At 37.0% G+C, this 20,499-nt stretch overlaps 2 protein-coding genes and 3 non-coding genes across 5 annotated transcripts in view; all 5 read right to left on the bottom strand.

Annotated features, from left to right (window-relative positions):
• MSH4 (mutS homolog 4) overlaps positions 1 to 11,328 on the bottom strand; it is a 68,356-nt gene extending 57,028 nt beyond the window's left edge. Inside the window, exons 1-2 of the mRNA XM_024565345.3 lie at positions 9,567 to 11,328; positions 4,538 to 4,720 (exon numbers count right to left, since the gene is read on the bottom strand). Of these exons, the coding sequence (XP_024421113.2) occupies positions 4,538 to 4,720; positions 9,567 to 9,792 (409 nt within the window). The 5' untranslated portion in view covers positions 9,793 to 11,328. The remainder of the gene's footprint in view (positions 1 to 4,537; positions 4,721 to 9,566) is intronic.
• A 109-nt stretch (positions 11,329 to 11,437) lies between these two features.
• RABGGTB (Rab geranylgeranyltransferase subunit beta) lies at positions 11,438 to 19,809 on the bottom strand. Its single transcript, XM_053920260.2, is given in 10 exon segments — positions 11,438 to 12,383; positions 12,385 to 12,416; positions 12,419 to 12,440; positions 14,905 to 15,030; positions 15,612 to 15,722; positions 15,804 to 15,856; positions 16,666 to 16,771; positions 17,346 to 17,543; positions 18,743 to 18,850; positions 19,764 to 19,809. Coding segments are annotated over 10 exon segments (924 nt in total). The 5' UTR covers positions 19,767 to 19,809; the 3' UTR covers positions 11,438 to 12,218.
• LOC112309418 (small nucleolar RNA SNORD45) lies at positions 17,137 to 17,208 on the bottom strand. The gene has a single exon (XR_002975231.1). It is a non-coding gene; the product is annotated as a small nucleolar RNA SNORD45 (small nucleolar RNA).
• LOC112309417 (small nucleolar RNA SNORD45) lies at positions 18,355 to 18,436 on the bottom strand. Its single transcript, XR_002975230.2, has one exon. It is a non-coding gene; the product is annotated as a small nucleolar RNA SNORD45 (small nucleolar RNA).
• On the bottom strand, positions 18,932 to 19,010 carry LOC112309419 (small nucleolar RNA SNORD45). The gene has a single exon (XR_002975232.1). It is a non-coding gene; the product is annotated as a small nucleolar RNA SNORD45 (small nucleolar RNA).
• Positions 19,810 to 20,499: the final 690 nt, after the last annotated feature.

Below are 20,499 nucleotides of genomic sequence, written 5' to 3'. Positions count from 1 at the left end.
AGAGTTGACTACATGAAGAGGGAAGAAAGAGTTTTCTAAGCAAAGGAAAGAGCATATATAAAAGAGAGAGAGTACCATGTTCAAGGTACAGAAAAAAGTACAGAAAGGTTAAAATGTAAAATACAAGTGAGAAAACAGGTGAGATGAAGCTGGAAAGCCTGACTAAAGCTCTATCATGCAGCCCCTCATAAACTATGTCAGGATATTTAAACTTGATCTTAACAGCAATGGGGAGCCAAAAGTTATTAGAAATAATAATAATATAACAATATGGCTATCATGGGATAAACCGTGCCCCACCCCCTACACACCACAAATTCGTATCTTGAAGTCCTAACCAGTTGGTTCACTGGGATAGTGACTGAATTCAGAATGTGACTATACAAGGTGGGGAAAAAAGTAGGTTTATAGGTGTGACTACACAACACATAGACTTTATTCTTGTAGTAGTTATTAACTACTGTGTTATTTTCCATGCAAACAACTGTAAACCTTTTTCACACTCTGTATTTGGAGATAGGGCCTTCAGAGACGTCAGTAAGGTTAAATGAGATCATTAGGGTGAGCCTTAATCCAATATGACAGGTGTCCTTATAAAATGAGAAGATTAGAACACATACCAGAATAGGGGTGTCATGTAAAGAGACGAGAAGAAGATAGCTATCTACAAGCCAAAGAGAGAGGCCTCAGAATAAAGGCAATCTGCTGATATCTTGACCTTGAACTTCTAGCCTCTAGAACAGTGAGAAAGTGAATTTTTATTTAAACCACCAAGTTGGTGGTATTTTGTTATGGCAACCTAGGAAACTAATACAGTCACTGACTCTAAAAATCAACAAAAAAGAACAACAAAAGAAAAAAAAATCCAAAAAAAATGAGGGAAGTATAAGTAGCCTCTGGGATAACTTCAAGCATTCCAACATTCACATCATAGGGGTGCCAGAAGGGGCAGAGAAAAAGCAAGAAATTGGAAATCTATTTGAAAAATAATGAAAGAAAACTTCCCTAATTTGGTGAAGGAAATAGACACGCAAATCCAGGAAGCACAGAGAGTCCCAAATAAGATGGATGCAAAGAGGCCCACTCCAAGACACATCATAATTAAAATGCCATCATAATTAAAAAACAGTTAGTTACCTACAGGGGAGTTTCCATAAGACTGTCAACTGATTTCTCAAAAGAAGCTTTGCAGGCTAGAAGGAATTTGCAATATTCAAAGTCATGAAAAGCAGGGACTTACAGCCAAGATTTAGAATCGGGCTGTAGAATCATTTAGAATCAAAGGGCAGATAAAGAACTTCCCAGACAAGAAGGAGCTAAAGGAGTTCATTATCACCAACCATTATTATATGAAATATTAAAGGGACTTATTTAAGAAAAAGAAGATCAAAACTATGAACAATAAAATGGCAATAAATACATATCTATCAACAATTGAATCTAAAAAACAAACTAAGTAAATAAGAACAGAGACAGAATCATGGATACAGAGAGAATTTTGAAGGTTGCCAGATGGGAGGGTGTTGTGGGGAAATGGGTAAAAAGGTGAGGGGATTAAGAAGTACAAAAAGGTAGTTACAGAATAGCCATGTACTTTATGAGGATGTACAGTACAGTATAGGAAATGGAGTAGCCAAAGAACTTATATTCATGACCATGGACATGAACAATGGTGGAGGGATTGCCTGAGGGAGAAGGGGTGCTGGGGGGGGGCAAAGGGGGAAAATCAGGACAACTATAATAGCATAATCGATAAAATATAATTTAAAAAATTATCAGAAACATAGAAATAAATCTAACAAACATATATAAGATCTGTATGTAGAAAATTATAAAACTTTGTGGGAAAACATTATACAAGGCCGAAGTAGAGAGGTATCCACACTCATGGACGAAATACTCAATATTTTAATTCTCTCTAAAAGGATCTATTGATTAGTACAAATGCAATTTCAATTAATAATTCAGTGTGTTGTTTTTGACACTTGATAAGTGTCAAGTAAAAACTGTGAACTAACTTAGTTTATAAACTGTAAATTAACTTAGTTTATAAACCGTAAACTAAGTGTCAAACCTAAAAACTATATGGAATAGCAAAGGGACAAAAAGAGTCAAGACTCTTCTGAAGAAGAAAAAATGGTCAGTGGAGGATAAAGGTTGGAGGGCTGCCCTTGTAGATATCAGGATGTAATATAAAGCTAAAGACAGTGTGTTTTGGCAGAGATAGACATAATGAGTCAGAGAGGTTAAAAGAGAGGTAGAGACGGAAGCATAAATATTTGGCTCTATGATACATGACAAAGGTGGCATTCCAACTCAGTAGAGAAAGGATAATCAAGAAATAGTCATTATCTCTATGAGAAAAATGAAATTGACTTCTTATCTCATATTATAAACAAAAAATCAATTCTAGGTACATTAAAACTTAAATATAAAATGCAAAACTTCAAAACTTGGAAGAAAATATGGGCAAATATTTTTCTGTCCTGGGACAGGGATAAAGTTCCTAATCAATATACATAAAGCAGTAATCATAGAAGAAAATATTGATAAATTTGACTCTATTAAAATGAAAAATTCTGATTTCTGCTTCTGGTAATGGTAGACAAAGTTATTTAAAACAATTCTCTTGGTGAAAACAACAAATTCCTAGACAAAATATAAATACACAAATGTATATGCAACAACCATACAAAACATAAACATAACAAAAATCCATACAAACATACAAAAGAACTTCTTAAAAGCACTGAAGAGCTTCAGGAATGCCTGTGTTTATATGTCAGGACATATCAAATTATACACTTCAATTTTTTTGTTTTGTTTTGCTTTTTCTTAAGATTTCATTTATTTATTATTAGAGAGAGGAGGGAGGGAGAAAGAGAGGGAAACATCAATGTGTGGTTGCTTCTCATGCGCCCCCTACTGGGGACCTGGCCCTCAACCCAGGCATGTGCCCTGACTAGGAATTGAACCGGCAACCCTTTGGTTTGCAGGCTGGCACTCAATCCATTGAGCCACACCAGCCCAGGTGAATTATACACTTTAAATATGCAGCTTATTGCATGCCAATTATGTCTTAATAAAGCTGTTAAAAATACACCATGAGGTCACACTGAAACTTTCAATTTACCTTGAAAAAAATATTAAAGAGCAGAAAAATACTGAGGAATTTTGGGGTGTATACCAAAAAAATATAACAATCCAAAAAGGTAAGCCTAGCAAAGGCAGCAAATGTTTCTTTGAGGCCATTTGCCTATATAAACGTAGGTAGGTAGGTAGGTAGGAAGGAAGGAAGGAAGGAAAGAAAAAAATATACTACATAAGCACTAACAAACAAGAGTTGTTATAACCTTTGAGGCAAAAAGCATTATCTACAGATGAAGAAAGCCATTTTATAACAAGACATAACAATACTAAATTTTTATATTACTACTAAAATAGCTTCAAAATACTCAAAAAAATTACAAGAACTACAAGAGAAATAAGTTCACAATCATAATGGGAGATTTTAACATATCTTTATAAAAAAGTCAGTAGTGATACAGAATTAACTAACATAACTTTAAAAATTACCTAGTAGTAATACATATACATAATTGTAAAAAAAAAAAAAACACATTATTTTCAAGCAGATACTAAACATTTTCTAAAAAATTAAGATTTTCTGTTCATCAAAGGAAATCACAAAGAAAGGAGGAAGAGAAGCTACAAACCTACAGAAGCTATACGCATGTAATCATCAAAAGATTTAGTACTCAGAATATATAAATAAGTTCTCCAAATCCAGAAAATAATCCTAAAGAGAAATGGGCAAAGGACATAAACAGTCATCTCACAAAAAATGAGAGCTATGACCAAAAGTACACAAAAAGATAATCAACCCCATTTATAACTAGAACAATGCAAATTCAGACTACAAGGGTTTTACAACTGTTAGAATGGTAAACATTAAGAAACCTGACAATACCAAATGTTGAGAAGGATGTAGAATAACAAGAACTCTCATTAGCTGCTAGTAAGACTAGAGGTGGTACAAACACTCGGAAAAACAATTTGTCATAATCTTGTCAATTCACATGAAAACTTTCACATACTCTGTAACCAAGAAATTGTACTGTATGAACCTCAGGGAATGCTTACACATTAAGACCTATTTCACTCATCTGCCCCTCAAGAAAATCTAGTAGATTTAGATAAAAACTAAAATTTAAGTATTTTTTAAAACCAGAATCAGCTTCTAGATTTAAACAAACATTATGTATAAAAGGGACAACTCTTCCTTTCTTGTGGTTTTTTTTTTTTTTTGGCAGAAAGGTTAAGATAATGTAGACCTGCATTTATTAACAAACTATCAGAAACTACATAGGCTTATTAACCTTGTCTCAAATTACAGATTGGATAAACTAATATATTTATCTTTCAATCATTCATCAGTTTCAAAACACTTCCAATGAACTTAGCCATCCTAATTTATAATTTTAAAACCTTTTAAAGTTTCAAAAAGTCATCTAGATCAATATTCCACTCATTTTACCTGAATATCCCATCTGTGGTGTCCAACTTTTATAACCTGATCTCTGGGGGTTTCCAGCAGACAAAGGAGTTTTCAGTGTTCGAAGATAATTATTGTCTTGTGCGGAAGAGGAGCTTGTACCAAAAGTAAAATTTGATGCAAATCTGTTTTCTGCATAAGACCTTTGGTTTCCAAAGTATGAACCTAAATTCAAAACATTAAAAATCAATTCTTAAAGATTTAGAACTATGCAATTATGTATTAATACCTATAATTTATACCATGTTCACTTTCTATAAAATTTCATCAGTTAATGATTTTTTGAAATGTAACATTATGACAAATGACATTATTAATAAATAATCTTGTACTAAAACATAAGGAAAAGTATTTGCTTATATGGCTTTTGCTTCTGCAAGTTCACTAACACTACTCTTGCTAAAATTGTAAATTACCTCCTAATCTTCAAGTACACCAGATATGTTTACTTATGAGGCTGCCTTTCCTCTGTTGACTTCTGCATTAAAATTCTCTCCTCCCATGTAAATGTATAAAGAAAGTATTAGATTCACTTGAATTCAGTTGCTTATTTCCTTATACTGTTGGTATGAGATACTACCTATTTTACAGGGTTGTCATAAAAGTTAAAAGAATGTACAAAAACAGCCAGCATAGTCTTTTAAAAAAATAATGGGCTCTTTTCTCATATTCCCTTTTATTTCCATGACAACTCTCTATGTTGATTCTCCTTAAATCACTTTTTAGTTTCCTTTGCCAAGTCCTTTTTCCTCTGTTTGCCTCTTAACTATTGGTTTCCCAGGGTTCCATACTTTTTCACCACCTCTCATATTAACATTATACATTTTCTCTGGCCATCTCATCCATTATCTTGGTTTCTATTAATATCTATTTCCTGACAACTCTCACTCTCAAGCCTTCAACACAGCCCTAACTCTTCTACACTGTATACCGCAGGTTGGCAAACTTTAATAAAGAGCCAGATGGTAAATACTTTAGGCTTTGTGGGCCATTGGATCTGTCACAATTACTCAACTCTGACACTATAGTGGGAAAGCAGCCATACACAATATGTAACTGAATGAGCACGGCTGTATTTCAATTGAACTTTATGTGTAGACACTGAAATCTGCATTTCATGTAATTTTCACACATCACAAAATATGATTCTTCTTTTATTTTTTCAGTTCTAAAATGCAAAATGCAAATGCAAAAACCGCCCTGGCTGGTGTGGCTCAGTGGATTGAGTGCTGGCCTGTGAACTAAAACATCACTGGTTCGGGACACATGCTCGGAATGTGGGCTAGGCCCCTGGTTGGGGACATGCGAGAGGCAGCCAACTGATGTTTCTCTCTCACATAGATGTTTCTCTCCCTCTCTCTCCCCCTCCCTTCCCCTCTCTCTGAAAAAAAATAAAATCTTTTTAAAAATGCACAAATCATTCTTATGTCTATACCTGCATTATTCAATTTAGTAGCTACTTAAAATGTGGCTATTTACATTAAATCAGAAATAAAATTAAAAATTCAGTCCCTTAATCACAGTAGCCACATTTCAAATACTCTCAAGCTACATTTGCCTAGCAGCTACCATATCAGCGTACATATGGAATATTTCTAGCATCACAGAAATTTCTACCAGACATTGTGGTTCTAGATCCCTATATCTAATGATCTTTTGGATGTAAACCTTTAGATACCTTCCTCACATTTTTAGATGTCCGTAAGTGAACTCAGTATCTTTTCCTCAAAATTTATTCTTTCTTTATTACCAGTTGTGGTCAATTGTGCCATCTTGTACCCTGTTACTCAAGCCACAAACTTAGTAGTCATTCTTAATTCCCCATCCATCAGTTCTAACAACCAATCCATGACCAAGTCTTACATCTCTTTTCTTTTAAATACCTAAAATTCCTCTCCCCCTCCACTCTTACTAGCTTATTTCAAGCCCTTATCTTCTTCAGGACCTTTGCAAATCTCCTAATTGTTCTCCGTGCCTCCAGTATTATGCCTCTCTAATATAGTCTTCATATCTCTTTCTGAAAAAGAGATTTCACCCTATGTCTCTCATTCTTACAACTCCTCAGTGTCTCTCCATACTCACCATATGATAAAGTCTAACTCCTTTGTACGGGTCCCAGAAAAAGTTGGATGACACATTCAAACTAGAATAATTTTTGGAGTTTGATAAAGGGAATATTTGCAAAGGTGTGGAGAGGGTATAAGGATATCATGATAAAGAAGAGCCTGGCTCTGTAACAAAGTATGTCCATTACCATCTATGTATAGGCTTAAAGGAGCTAAGGAAAGGAGTGGTTACAAGAATCTGAAGAGAGGGCTGTGTCTTGTTCTCAGTTTACCCTTACACTCTAAGCTCATTCTTGAAACTCACTCACTCCTTTCCTTGACCTCTATTTTGTTGTACCTCCTTTATCTTCTTCCCTCTAGCCTCAGATATACTGGGAATTTACAAATCTTTCTCTCTCCCAAGTTTCTCTTCTTAGCCCCCAGATCCGTATGTTCAGTTGCCTTAATAGGAATATTTAGATATCCCAGAGGTTCTTCACAGTCATCATGTCCATACAGAATTCATCATTTTCCCTCTAAAAGTTGGTTTTCCAACAAAATACTTCCCCCCGCCCCCCCCCCCCCCAGGATACAGTACTACAATTTATCCATTAACCAAAGCCAGAGATCTGTTGTTGGCATGGCAGCCAAAACCTATTTGCCTCCTTGACCAAATTGCTACCAGTGCTTCAAGTTTCTATCAGATCACCCTACTGCTCTAGCCAAACAAAATTATTTGTATGCATGCTGTATCATACTTCTGTGCCTTTGCACAAGGTTTTCTTTCTTAAGAACGTTCAGTTTCTCTTCTCTCCTCTTTAGCTAACATTCTTTGTCCTAGTTACACTTCAATAGCAGGTCAAGTTGCACTCCCTCTGTAAAATTTTTCTTTTGTTCCCCTACCTTTCTTACAAAGACCCCAAATATCTGTGAATACCTCAAATATAGTTCTTTAAAAAGTTTATTTATTGATGTTTAAGTCTGTCTTCCCTACTGAACTGTAAGTTACCAGGGAGCACAGAATATTATTCTTAGCTCCTAACATAACTATTTCACCTATGAGGGCCTTGGATCCTTCTGTAAATGGGAACAAAAAGGAAAAAAACACTGTGCAGAACTATTGTGAGGATCAGAAATACCACATGCCTAGTAAGGAGCTGTACTCATTTATTGGTGGATGTTATTATTACTGTTGAAAATAAATGTGTGACAAATCATTTCATGAAGAGGAGGATTATACTACCAAAGTGACCATGCATATTGCCTTGTAAAAACTCCAAGTAGCCCAGTTAGCTTAGCAAATAGAGGAAACATTAAGAACTGATGGGAGATAAGGCTGCAAAGACCAGAAACAGACCCCGAATGGCCTCAGTTACCCTGCTAAAGAGTTTGATCTTTTACCTGACAATAGCCACTGATTTAAATGGCAAGGGATATGATAAAATTTTCATTTTCCATATGACTCTGGTGACACAAAGCTTGGAAAAATACTTTGAAGTTTGATGCAATAATTCAGACATAAAATTTGAGGGCCTATAATGGGACAGAGTTAGAAAGGGACAGAATTATTTGAACAATATAGAGAGGACTGTATTTGGATGTTGTGAGTGTGGGAACTCATGAATTGTTAAAGTGTTCTAAGTTTAAGGTTTAGGCAACCCAATGATTGAGTTAAGTAGGAGAGGAAGTCAATTAATCATACAGTGAGTCTGAGGTGTCCACAGGTCCCTCACTAGAATCTCCAGAAGACAGTCTGAAATGGAAATTGGTAGAATAGATGAAATGAGCACTGTGGTGATAATCACAACCAGGTTGACGTGGCCTAGAAGGGAAAAAAAAACTCTAAGGACAAACCAATAATTAGGAAACTAACAAAGTTGAGCACAGTTCTCTAGAAGGCAGGAGAAAATTGGGAGTAGAGTCAAGGAAACCAAATTAAGAGAATTCTTGAGAAGACTGATGAATATTAAATACAGTGGAAAGGTCACAAGGGATGAACTGAAAAGTGACCACTGGATTTGACATTTGTTAACTTCCCATTAAGTTGCAATGGAATGTGAAAAACAGTGATGGTTTTGCCATGGATGATCAAATATAAAATAAATGAGTTGAACTCACCTTGAAGGACACACATTTTAAAATACTAAAATACCATTAACATGGGTTTGACAAAATGTTAAGTTTAATCTATTTTCATCATATCCTAGAAGGCTTGGACACTTAAGTTCAGGGGCCAATAGGTTCACCACTCCTATCACCAAATTGTACACAAATTCTACCATTTTGTCATATACAGTTGACCCTTGAACAGGTGTTTGAACTATGCAGGTCCTTATATGCATATTTTTTTCAATAAATACTATCAATATATTTTCCTTATAATTTTTTAGCTTCATTCTTTTTATTTATTGCATAACGTACCAGTATGTGAATATACAAGTTATTTAATTACAGATTTTTCTTAACATTTTCTTTTCTCTAGCTTACTTTATAGTAAGAATATAGTATATAACACATATAAACATACAAAATACTCGCTAATCGACTATTTTCAGTGCTAAGGCTTTCAGTCAACAGTAGGCTAATAGTAAAGGTTTTGGGGTGTCAAGTTATTCAAGGATTTTTCAATTGGGTAGGGTTGATGATCCTAACACCATCCCACACACAGTCAATGACCAACTGTATTTCTTGGGGGGATGGCGGGGCTAGAGGAAGGAGGGATATTATACCAGATACTTGGGCCTTCATCATAACTTTGCCATCTACCATCACACCCTTGTAATAACACCAATTTGGAGAGTCCAGCCTTTCAATCATTCAGATCATCAAATTCCGAGAGCACCCAGTCGTCATCCTCCAACCAAACCACAACCGAAATCGCTCTGTGCAAACCACCAACCCCCGTTCCCTGAACCTCCAGGAGCTTCAGGTCTGTCCCCATGGGGAATTCACCCCCCACTCCTTGCCTTGAGCTGGCAGAGTGCGTGGCGCAAAACGAGGGAGGCTGCTGCTGCTGCTCTGGTCACCTGCGGCCCCAGATGTGCCAGTTGGGGTGGCGGCCGAGGCCTTGGCGGAAGGGCGGCTCTGGGGTGTCTCCTGCATCCCGAAATTGTAGCGGGGCCCCCGAGCCTCTAGGGATGACAGGGAAGCAGCAGGGGCAGGTGAGGTTGAAGAGATCTCAGGCCTCAGCATCCTCACAAAGCTCAGGTGCCAGGATGAGACCTCTGAATGGGCCCTTAGCTGTGGGAAAGAAGCGGTGGCCCGGAAAAGGCGGGAGGACGCGCAGACGCACGGAGCCACAGAGCGCAGGCGCGAAGCCCAGGAGCGCAGGCGCACTGGTCTCCAGCTTTCCACGCAGCACGTTTCTCCTATTCACAGCTGATGTACACCACCACAGGATTTGGTTATGACCTTTATGTGAGGTACGGTACTCCTTAACATGCAGTTTAGGTGATAGCCTGCATGTAGGTAGCCTACCAATGACCATCAATTTGGTGGCCCCATTATTCACGTAGCACCCTATTTCCCTCGTCCCAAGGCTTAACATTTCCCACTACTCCCAAATGCACTAGCTCCTTTCTCATGCTTACACTTTATGGTACAATCCACCTAACATTGGTCTTGTGGCTAAATACGGGTAAGAGCAGTTAAACCTCTTAAGCGTAAACATCCACAAGGTCATTATCACTCAAAGGTAGCTCTTCAACCAGTAAACACATGGTTCTGTACACAGTATAATCCAGACAAATAATGGAACTCTCTTGCGAGTTTTAAGAACAGATCCCAATCTCTCAAATTCTACTATTCAGGTTTCGCAACGGTAATTCAGCTAGGAGCAGACTACACAACTTCAAACTCTAGCTTCTGAAAAAATAATCTTTGGGAAACTATTATCTGTTCAGTTTTCTTATGAAAATAGTACTAACTTCATAAAGATGATTGGATTGAAAAAAATATCCTGGATACCCTTAGAAGGCATCCATTTAAAACACTGTATGCATACAATCATAAACCAGGTATTCACGCAATAGCTCAACCACAGGCAACGACGGCAGTCCTCCAAACTCCTTCAAATACTTCCTATGATGCCATTTAAATGCTCCACCCAGTGACCTCCAAGCTTTCAGAAAGACCAAAACTTAACCAAAACTCTTCAAATTAGTTACCTGTCAAAATACTCCTGGACATTCCAACAATCTGACTGATCCAAGCACCTATATTCAAAATGTTGAAATCGACACTGACCAATGTGTTCCATGAATACCCATGTGCAAAATCACTCTTAAAATGATTACAAAGTACTGAAACACATTTGCGAAATTTAAAAGTCCACAAGAAAAATATTTTTCACCCAAAATGCAACACTCTTGAGAACACTCGTGCTCATTTTAGTCTTTCCAAAGACACAAAAAGTGCTGTCATGCCCTGATGGGTGTGGCTTAGTGAATTAAGCACTGTTCCACAAAGCATAAGGTCATTGGTTCCACTCCTGGTCAGCACACATGCCTGGGTTGCAAGCCAGGTCCCCCTTTGGGGCATGCGAGAGGCTACAGATTGATGTTTCTCATACATCTGTTTCTCTCCCTCTCCATGTCTCTCCTTTCCCCTCTCTGAAAATAAATGAAATCTTTAAAAAAATTATTGTGGCATCTATCTCAGGAGGGCAGAAAAGCAACAATCCCTTAGTAATAAAGAGCTGGTACTGTGCCATAAAAAAATTAAAAATTATAAAAAAGTATAGTCCAAATTGCAATCATATTCTAAGATGGTGAACTGTCATTTACCTAAATTACTGTGACCACTTCAGGGTAACCATAAGCACTCGAAATAACTCCCAGACTTCAAAAGCCATTTATTTTTGTGCATCTTTTAATTCGTATGTGGGGCTTATCAATTTTTATCTGTTAGCAATCTCATTGACACAAAGCAATTTACATGAATTATGTAACATATGAAGGGAACACAAACTGGAGTTCTTAAATTACAGATTATCATTAGGAAAATTTAAATACATTGAAGCATAAACAAGATAGACCTTTATTTTACAGTATGTATAATTATACAATTTATTAAAATTAACACAATCATGTATAAAATATCAACAAAGAGGTCATTTTAAGCTTGATAAGCACTTCAAATACAGAAATGTTAGGATGACAAAATTATACCAAGCAACTTTTACATCAATAAATCTAGCTCACTAGTTCAGGTTGAACGTTCACTCTCCGAAGTACTTCTTCAGGCATGCAAAAAACAGGACTGACAGGTTTAATCTGTTCTTCTCCCAAAAGTGACAATCCAGCAATTCCAAATAAAGTATGAAAAGGATCTACCTATTTAAAAAAATGAAAACTTAGTGTTACAAAATGAAAATGTCTAAAACCCTGCTTCTGAATGACAGTTACCTAAATTGGAGCTCACCTTATTTCCTTTACCTCAGCGTATGCTTCAAGTTTTTTAAAATAAAAATAACTTCAAATTGTGATGTTAACCATACATTATTCTAGCAATGTGATGAGAAATTTCTGAAAACTTGTTTTGTATTCTTTGTACAGCCTCAAAAATTACCCAAAACAGCATCCTGCTTTCAAAGCAACACTTGGAAATACCATCCACTTCTAAGTCTGGAATAGCTTAGAAACATGCAATGAAATGTAACTGTTACATGAACACGTCAGAAATATACTTGCCATATCTCCCGGCCTGTCTGCAAATCCTCCAGTTTCTTCATCTTGACATGCTAAAATGAAGCTACGCAGTTTCTCTCTATCAATCCAATGAAGCCTTCCAATTATCTTCAGGGAAGCCAACACCCACCATGAATAGCACACATCTGGTAACTAGGAGAAAAAGCCACAAAGTTGCCACAATTTTACTCTCTAGACCACACACAGGTAGGAGTGGTGAGAAATACAGGGATAGACTGACATGCAGTGTTGGATCCTGAAATGTATCAAGACAACTGCTCAGAATTAAAGACAGGGAAAGAGAGGACCAAACTCTCCAATCCATAGAAGGCTATGTATGCTGTGTTCAGTGCTTCGTAACACCCATCTACCTTTATTTCATCTGCAATGAATGAATGCCTAACTCAGTCCCTTATTCAAGCTGGTGGTAAGGCTCATGAAATCTATGATGTATAACGCATTTCCCCAGTTAGAACAGTCAACAAGTGCTGCCCAACACACCTGCTTAAAAACCACCTACAGCCTGGCTCCTCAAAACATGGCTGCTTAAGAAATATAAGATCCCATGTGAGATTAAGTTAAGAACCTTCATTTCAACAAGATCCTTCGGTTATTCATAGGCATATTAAAAGTTGTCCTACAGTGTAAATGCCTATTGCTGTCAATTCCCACCCCACCCCATTTTCTGACTATTGGAAGTTGCCCAGCCACACCGGAGTAGCTCAGAGAGCTGGGCATTGTTCTAAAAGTGAAAGGTCCCCGGATCAATTCATGGTCAAGGCATGTGCCCAGGTTGCAGGCCAGGTCCCTAGTTGGGGGCATTTAAGAGGTCAACTGTCTCTCTCTCCCTCCCTTTCCTATCTCAAAATAAACAAAATCTTAAAAAAAAAAAGTTACTCAGGTTTTCAATAGGATCTTAAGTAGAAACCACCTGATTATTTCCCTATGCACCCCTCCCCAACTTACTTGGAAATATTAAGGAAGTAAAAGTAAACAAAAATGATGTAAGAACCACCGGGCCCTATTTTTTTTTTTTTTTTAGGTCAAGGCCCAGCAAGCTATATAGCTCGAGTTAAACCTAGACAACCAAAGAACAGTTTTTACAAATGTAATTTTAAGTAAGTTTTCTGATGGGAAAAATCCTAAGAAGTACAAACGTGTCCATAGTTTTATTGCAAAATAGCTATGCCTATATATTCCTTATTGTCTGTGGCAGCCATTTTCAACCTTTTTCATTCCATGACACAGAAAAATCACTAAAATCCTGTGGCACACCAAAAAATACATTTTTTGCTGATATAACAATCACAGTAGAGAGCTACTGTTGTGTTGGCTATTGTCATTTTTTAATTTGACAACCCAGAAGAAAAGAGGTCAGTCCCTGTAACTAGTCAGGTATTGCATGTCTTAAAAATTCTTGCAGCACAGCAACTGAAAACCGCTGATCTATGGGAGCATTTGCTCTTCAGGGTAGTTTAGCTGCAGTAAGACTGTATGTCCTACAATGCTGAAAATATTTCCTATCTGGCCTTTATAGACACAATGTGTGAGAACTAAACAAAACTGTTTAGAGAATAATGTATGAGAGCTAAACACACCGAAGGAAAATTATTTCCCTTCTTTCAAATCCAAGTACCAAAAATTAGTTTTTTCTTCTAAAAAAACCCACCAAAGATAAAAAGTTTGAATGAAACGTTTTAACAGTATTTTAAATCCTCACCCAAAGAGGTTTACTGATTTCAGAGAAGGGAGAGGAAGAAACATCAGTGTTTGCCTTTCACACGGAAGAGAAACATCAATGTGTGGTTGCCTCTTACCCCCTGCCCCCACCCTGCTGGGAACTGGCCTGCAACCCAGGCATGTGCCCTGACTGGGAATCGAACTACGACCCTTTGGTTCGCAGCCCCGTGCTCAATCCACTGAGCTACACCAGCCACAGCCAACATGGAGATTTCTATGCTAGATGAATGTGTTCACTTAACAGGAGTCTGACTCCCAGACATAAACCCTTTAATGCATAACTTGATATTCACCCAGAAATAAAAAGGGGAGAAAGACCATTTAAGAATTCAGATTATGTGTGAACACAAATATAAGTCTACCTCAGCCTAGGAATGATCAAAAGACAGATTTGTAAACACCAGAAGGTACCATGCACATCCTTCCTTCAAGTGTCTTTTTTTCACAAGGTTTAGCTCTCCACCTGGATTTTTTTTTTTTCCAAGTAAATTTACTGGTGTGACCTTGGTTAATGAGGTTATATAGGTTTCAAGTGTACATATTTATGATACATAATCTGTATACTGCATTGTATGCCCACCACCCAGAGTCAAACCATCTCCCATCACCATGTATCTGACTCCCTATTTTATTACTCTCCCAAACTCCCTTCCCTATGGTAAATACCGTGTGGTCTTGTAAATGGTCACCAGGTCTCAGAGGCATTTCAACCCCAGCTATTTTACTTTCACAAGGGCCATCTTTTTGGAGATACAACAGAAAAATTGTAACAGAAGATAAAAATTATTAATTTACAAGAGCAGTATTGTAAGAGCTAAGATAAAGTAGTACTCACTAAAGATTATTATTAGAACAGTTTATCTTATTGAAACAATACCTTCTCTGGCCTTCCATTCAGTCCACCTGAAGGTAACTGTCGTTCACAAAGCCACCAACCCAGCAAATCAGAATTTACTTGATGCAACTGATTAGTAATAGCCAGAAATCCTGTGCAACAATAGATCTAAAATTACAGACATAAAGTGTATGTATATAATAATTTTCAGTAAGTGGTAAAAACTACCCAATTAAAACTCCAATTTACATAAAAACTTAGTAACACTTGAACAGTTAGAACTGCAAACTTGGAAATGTCACTGTATTATTGGGGGGTGGGGGGGAATCCAAGCATACTATTACCAGGATCCAACTTTGCAATGAAATATTGTCAAAACTTCTCCATGGCTAAAGTCATATTTTATGTCACAACTATTTACATGTATACAATGTTGTCTGACACAAGCAAATAGTTTTATTCAAAATAGGAACAAAACATTTTCAATTGCTTTTTAGAAACTAAGAAAAATCAAAATGTATTTTTGGTGATTACAAACCTACTTATGTTTGACTGGGACAGTGTTTCACCAACAGGGGAATGTATACAAAGCAAACTGTTGTTTTTTTTAAAAAAAGCAGCCTTCCTTATTCAGTAATTAGCAACTATTATTAACATCCCACATATATATTACACTCAAATTAACTGCATTCATATTTAACAAAAACTAAAATTGTTATTAATGAATTTTAATCTGTATAGTGAATTACCTGCCCAGCATGGGACTCAGAACCTGGCCTACAACCAAATCCACCATCAAAGTTCATACATGATAAAACAAATTCAATTGCCTTTTCCACATTAATAGCATCCAGCTTCCCCTATAAACAGAAAAAAAAATCCCTATTAAATTCAAGTAACCATAGACATTAATTAATTCCAATACAATTGTCATAACTTACCAATAGAGCCAAAGTTGCCACCGCACAAAAAGAAAATCTTGTATCAATTTCTCCTAAAAATAAAAGACCAAACCAAAACTTAAATGTTACTAGAGGCTTCTGATCATAATATATACAAGTTATTCTGTACAACTACCACAGTTAAATTCAAGCTTAAAATTTACTTTTAGGTCACCAGAAGGTAAGCTAAATTCCAAGTGAAATCATTTTACTTCTAAGGAAACTAAGAACTGGAAAAATACTTTCTCAAAAATGCAGCAAATTATCTTCAGTTGCTTATATAGTGCCCAGAAAGGGAAGGTAATGTACAGAGCCCAAAGGACTAGTCAATTTCTTATAACTTACCCTAGTATACAAAAGTAGATTTTCACATCCCATGAAGCAGCTGGTCTCTCGGCCTGCACTGTATTCAGCCCTAAAGTAGAGATTGTCTAAATACATTTATCAAGTAAAATGCTATTCCCTCCCTCCACTTAAATATTCAGTAAGTTTGTAAAGTTTCTGAATAATTTTCCCCTGCCAGTAAGCAGTTTTTTTGGTTTTTTTTTTTTTTAAACTTTACAAAGCCACCAAATATTGGGGGAAAACATTCACCTACCTTATCTTTTAGACTGGCCCCCTCTGTTCCAGTGCTCCTGTATGCTGATATAACTAGCACAGTGCATGCTGGAACTTCCAGCAGACTATTAACTCCAGTTAGACCAGCTGCTTAGTGGGACCTGAAAAGATGAAAAGCTTAAATCTTTCATAAATTAGCAAAGCTTCTGATTAATTGTACTTAAAAATATGCAGCAAAGCTTATCACTACAACAAAACATTTCCATATTGGAATTTTGGGTAGCATGGATTAAACTGACATTACCCCATATATCTCCAGCAAAAGAACCATCTTCTTTCTGTAGACTCTGAACATATTCCACAACTTTATTTATGTCAATAACATTAATACTATCATAGAGAGTAAGAATCTATAACCAAAAACAAAACAAAAACATAAATCAATACATCTTCAACCCTGGTAAGTTTGATCTAATGTTTTTCCTCAACTACCTTTTAAGTTATCAAGCATGTCCTTTTGTCTACACATATTGCAAACCTTTCTCAAATATGTAATCTTCTATGCAACAAAGTTATAGTATCATCAACAAACCCAAACTTTTAAAAGCATTTTTTCTACATATAAATTGCAACTTCAAATTTTAAGGCTCTTAAATAGCCTAACTTCTGTAGACTTTAACCCCCTATTTGTGGATCTTCTATATCAAAATTAAAACATTTTTAATTCCACCTAGTTATTCTCAAATATTTATATACACTTAACATTTTACCATTCAAGGTCTCAGTGTAATTTTAGAATTTGCATCAACTTTGAATTCAGCTAATACATGCCATGACATCACTGACCTTGTAGAATTAGATTGCATTTGCAAAACTTAGGCTAACTTTTTCACATACTCATTCTGTTGCCTTCCTTGTTCCAATTTCCTCACTCTCAGGTAAGAGCATGCACCATCGTGACCACTAAATTTAATTAGTATTTACCTGGACAGCACTCAGAGTGTACAAAAGGTGAGGATCGTGTCCGATACTGGCACTTATTCCACCACACTCGTGTTGGCATGACTTAATGAATGTCAGAATTTCTTCTCTATTCATGCGATGTAGTTGTCCCATGAGATCCATTACAGTCAGACCCCAGTAGATGCCACTCATTCTCAAATACTCAGACATACAGTATTCCTAAAATACAAATTACTTTACCATGTCAGTTTGAACTGATGCTGGGTTATGAACTGAACACAAAAACATTTAATCCTGTCAACAGCTATGAGCTTAAATTTGTAGCTCTCAAATTTGGGGTTGGGGTAGAGAGCTCACTATCTGAGAAATATGTAATTCACTTGTGACTATACAAATAGCACTTTAATCTTTCCCAGGAGCCAAGCAGAAGTCTAAGTCAGAAAAAGACACAAGTTCAGGGAGAACATTTCTTTCACAGTATCTACATTGGATTTATTAGATATTCACTCTTTTAATATATGGACTCTGTACAAACATATGCAATACCTGCTAGTACATGATACAAATTCTTGAAAACCAAAATAATCACAGGTAAAAGATAAAACTGGTAACAATGGCTAATCAAGGAGAAATAAAACCTGCTATGAGGATTATTCCAGAAACATGCTACAGTTTAAGATGTTTTGAACCACATGGGTGGGGTTAGTGGTTTGCTGTTATCCTGAAGTCAAGGTTTAAAGAAAGCAGCAGGTAAACAGTAGAAAAGGCAGGAATAAGTCAAGCCCTAATCCCTTAGTCATGCAGCAAGAAGGCAGAAAAAAGAAAAGGTTGTCCTAATCCCCCCATAATTAGTTATGGGAACCAATCACAAGAATTTATCAATACTAGGTGTTTCCCAAGATGATAAAACAACACAGCTGCTTGGACGCTACAGGGAAAAATATTTACTTTCAGCTGGGCTGTTTCCTACTTTTCAATTGTCCCAGAGAAAAACTGCTCTACATTGTTTAAAACTCAAGGTGAGTTTTTCGAGGTCTCAGCATAATTCTAGAGCTAGTGTTATTACACATCAGCCATAAATTCAGGTAATACATGCCAACACATCATTGACCTTGAAAGTATCACCTCAACTACCAAAGTAGAAATCTGTCGTTTCTCAAACCTCTTGAAATCTGGGCAAGACAGGAATCTAGTTTTCACAGACTCTAAGTACATACTGACAATTTTGATGTATATTCAACCTCGATTACCTATCGGTAGTCCTCACTGCACTTCAAGGACATTATCTTCAGTCCTTGGAATGCAGGAGTTGGATACCATTTTTAAGAAACATGGGCCATAATGACCTACCTACTGAGTGCTTATGGAGAATAATCTGACTTCTTTGAAATAAACTTGCAACATAAAACCATACATACATAATCATCTTTCTTTGAGCCATAGGATGCAATATAATCTGCATGCTTCTCCAGTAATAGGGTGTCAGGTGCATCTGACTTGATAACAACATCCTTCTGCGGTGTGCCCTTTCAAAATAAAAGTGATTTCATAAAAGGTTATCTTTTAATGTTTGACCCCAGAGCCCTCACTATACTTCAGGTATTTTTGAGGTCTCAGAGTAATTCTAGAGCTAAAGTAGTCGTAATCAACTTCAGATTCAGAATACATGCCAGCTCATCATAGACCCCAAAATTACCTTTATGTATTGCTTATCTTTCCCTCAAAGAGTAAAATTAACACAAGAAAATATCAAAACTTTGCATTTCAAGACAACTTATGGTTTGCATGTCGCAAAAAGCAAGCGAGAGCATTAAAATAAAATTCACTTAGGTTTCAAAACATTTTCTTCAAACCCCAAGTTAATTTCATTGATCAATCAAGTCCCTCTCCAGCTTCAGGTTCTGCATTTGCAACCAGCCCCCAGGTGATTAGCATGCTGCTCTATTTCTCCACATTTACCTTTATTTCGTGATTGAGATGGCAATGTACTCATTATAAGTAGGTCATGACGATTACCGAAGTAAATTAAATAGTACATTTGCTTTAGATCCCATTTTAAGTTTACTACCATGCCAGTTGCAATTCTAAAGATTGAGCCCTAAAAAAGATACGTATGCATGTGGAATATAAAAAGTACCGCCTATCGGCCTGGTTTTGCGGGATTAAGAAATTAGGCCTTTGAATCCTGAGGCCTGCCGAACAGGAAGAAACCTGGATAAAATTAAAAGCGGCAACCGCGCCCACGAGGTCTGTAGAAAACGCTGAGTAATACTTCAGCCTCTCTGAGCCCTTAAAAAACATTCCAGGGTCTGTGCCTTTACCCAACCATTCTCAAATACTTAGTAAACCACGCTACGACCACTGAACTGATCAATATTACCCTACCCAGCCTCCTTCTCAAACTATCTGGACAGCAGCGCAAGACACAGCCACACTCACCATGTCTGAAAGCGAAAAGGAAAATTCGACCTTTCCTGGGTGTATTTTGGCGGCACGCGCCTGCGCAGAAGAGCCCTTCCGGTCCCCTCCGAGGCCCCACTTAGTTGACCTAACTGCCGCCTGTTCCATCGCTGCCGCAGGACCCCACCGTCTGCTTTTAGCTGTCATCGCTGCCTGTACCCAAAGTCTCTGGACCCTCTTTTCTCGTCTCGTGATCACATCGATTGGTCCAGAACAGTTTTAAGTAATGTTTAAATATCTCGATTACTTTTAAGAAATTACTTGTTCTTAGGGCTCTTTGTATTCTGAAGATTTGAAATGGCTGGTAATCAGAATTTTTGCATGTAGTAAGTGTTCAATAAATGTTTTTTGAGGGACTTAAGGAAGTGTTCATATTTCACTTCAGTTTGCCTTGTCCATTCTCTGTCGGCTCCCTCACCTTCCTCCGCCCCCCACTTCTTCAGGAAGTGCTAATAGCTGAAGTTTTGGAAATAACTTTAGAAAACAGAAATATCCCTCTTCCTTTTAAGAGCTTTCCACAGAATTCAGATTTGCTGGGCGTGTTAGAGCTGTTCTCATTTGTGCTTTCTTAGGTCTTTAATACTTAAGCGTTTTTGAACACCCCTTAGAGAAAATTGGCACCACATCCCCTTAAAATGTTGCATTTAGTAACAATTTGGAATAGGGTTCCTGAGTGTGATATGTATGGGCTATCAATAATTGAGAGTGTTGAATC

The sequence above is a fragment of the Desmodus rotundus genome, chromosome 3 (assembly GCF_022682495.2).
Source record: "Desmodus rotundus isolate HL8 chromosome 3, HLdesRot8A.1, whole genome shotgun sequence".
NCBI lineage: Eukaryota > Metazoa > Chordata > Mammalia > Chiroptera > Phyllostomidae > Desmodus > Desmodus rotundus.
Note: the sequence above shows the minus strand (reverse complement) of the source record. Positions and strands in the feature narration are given on the sequence as shown.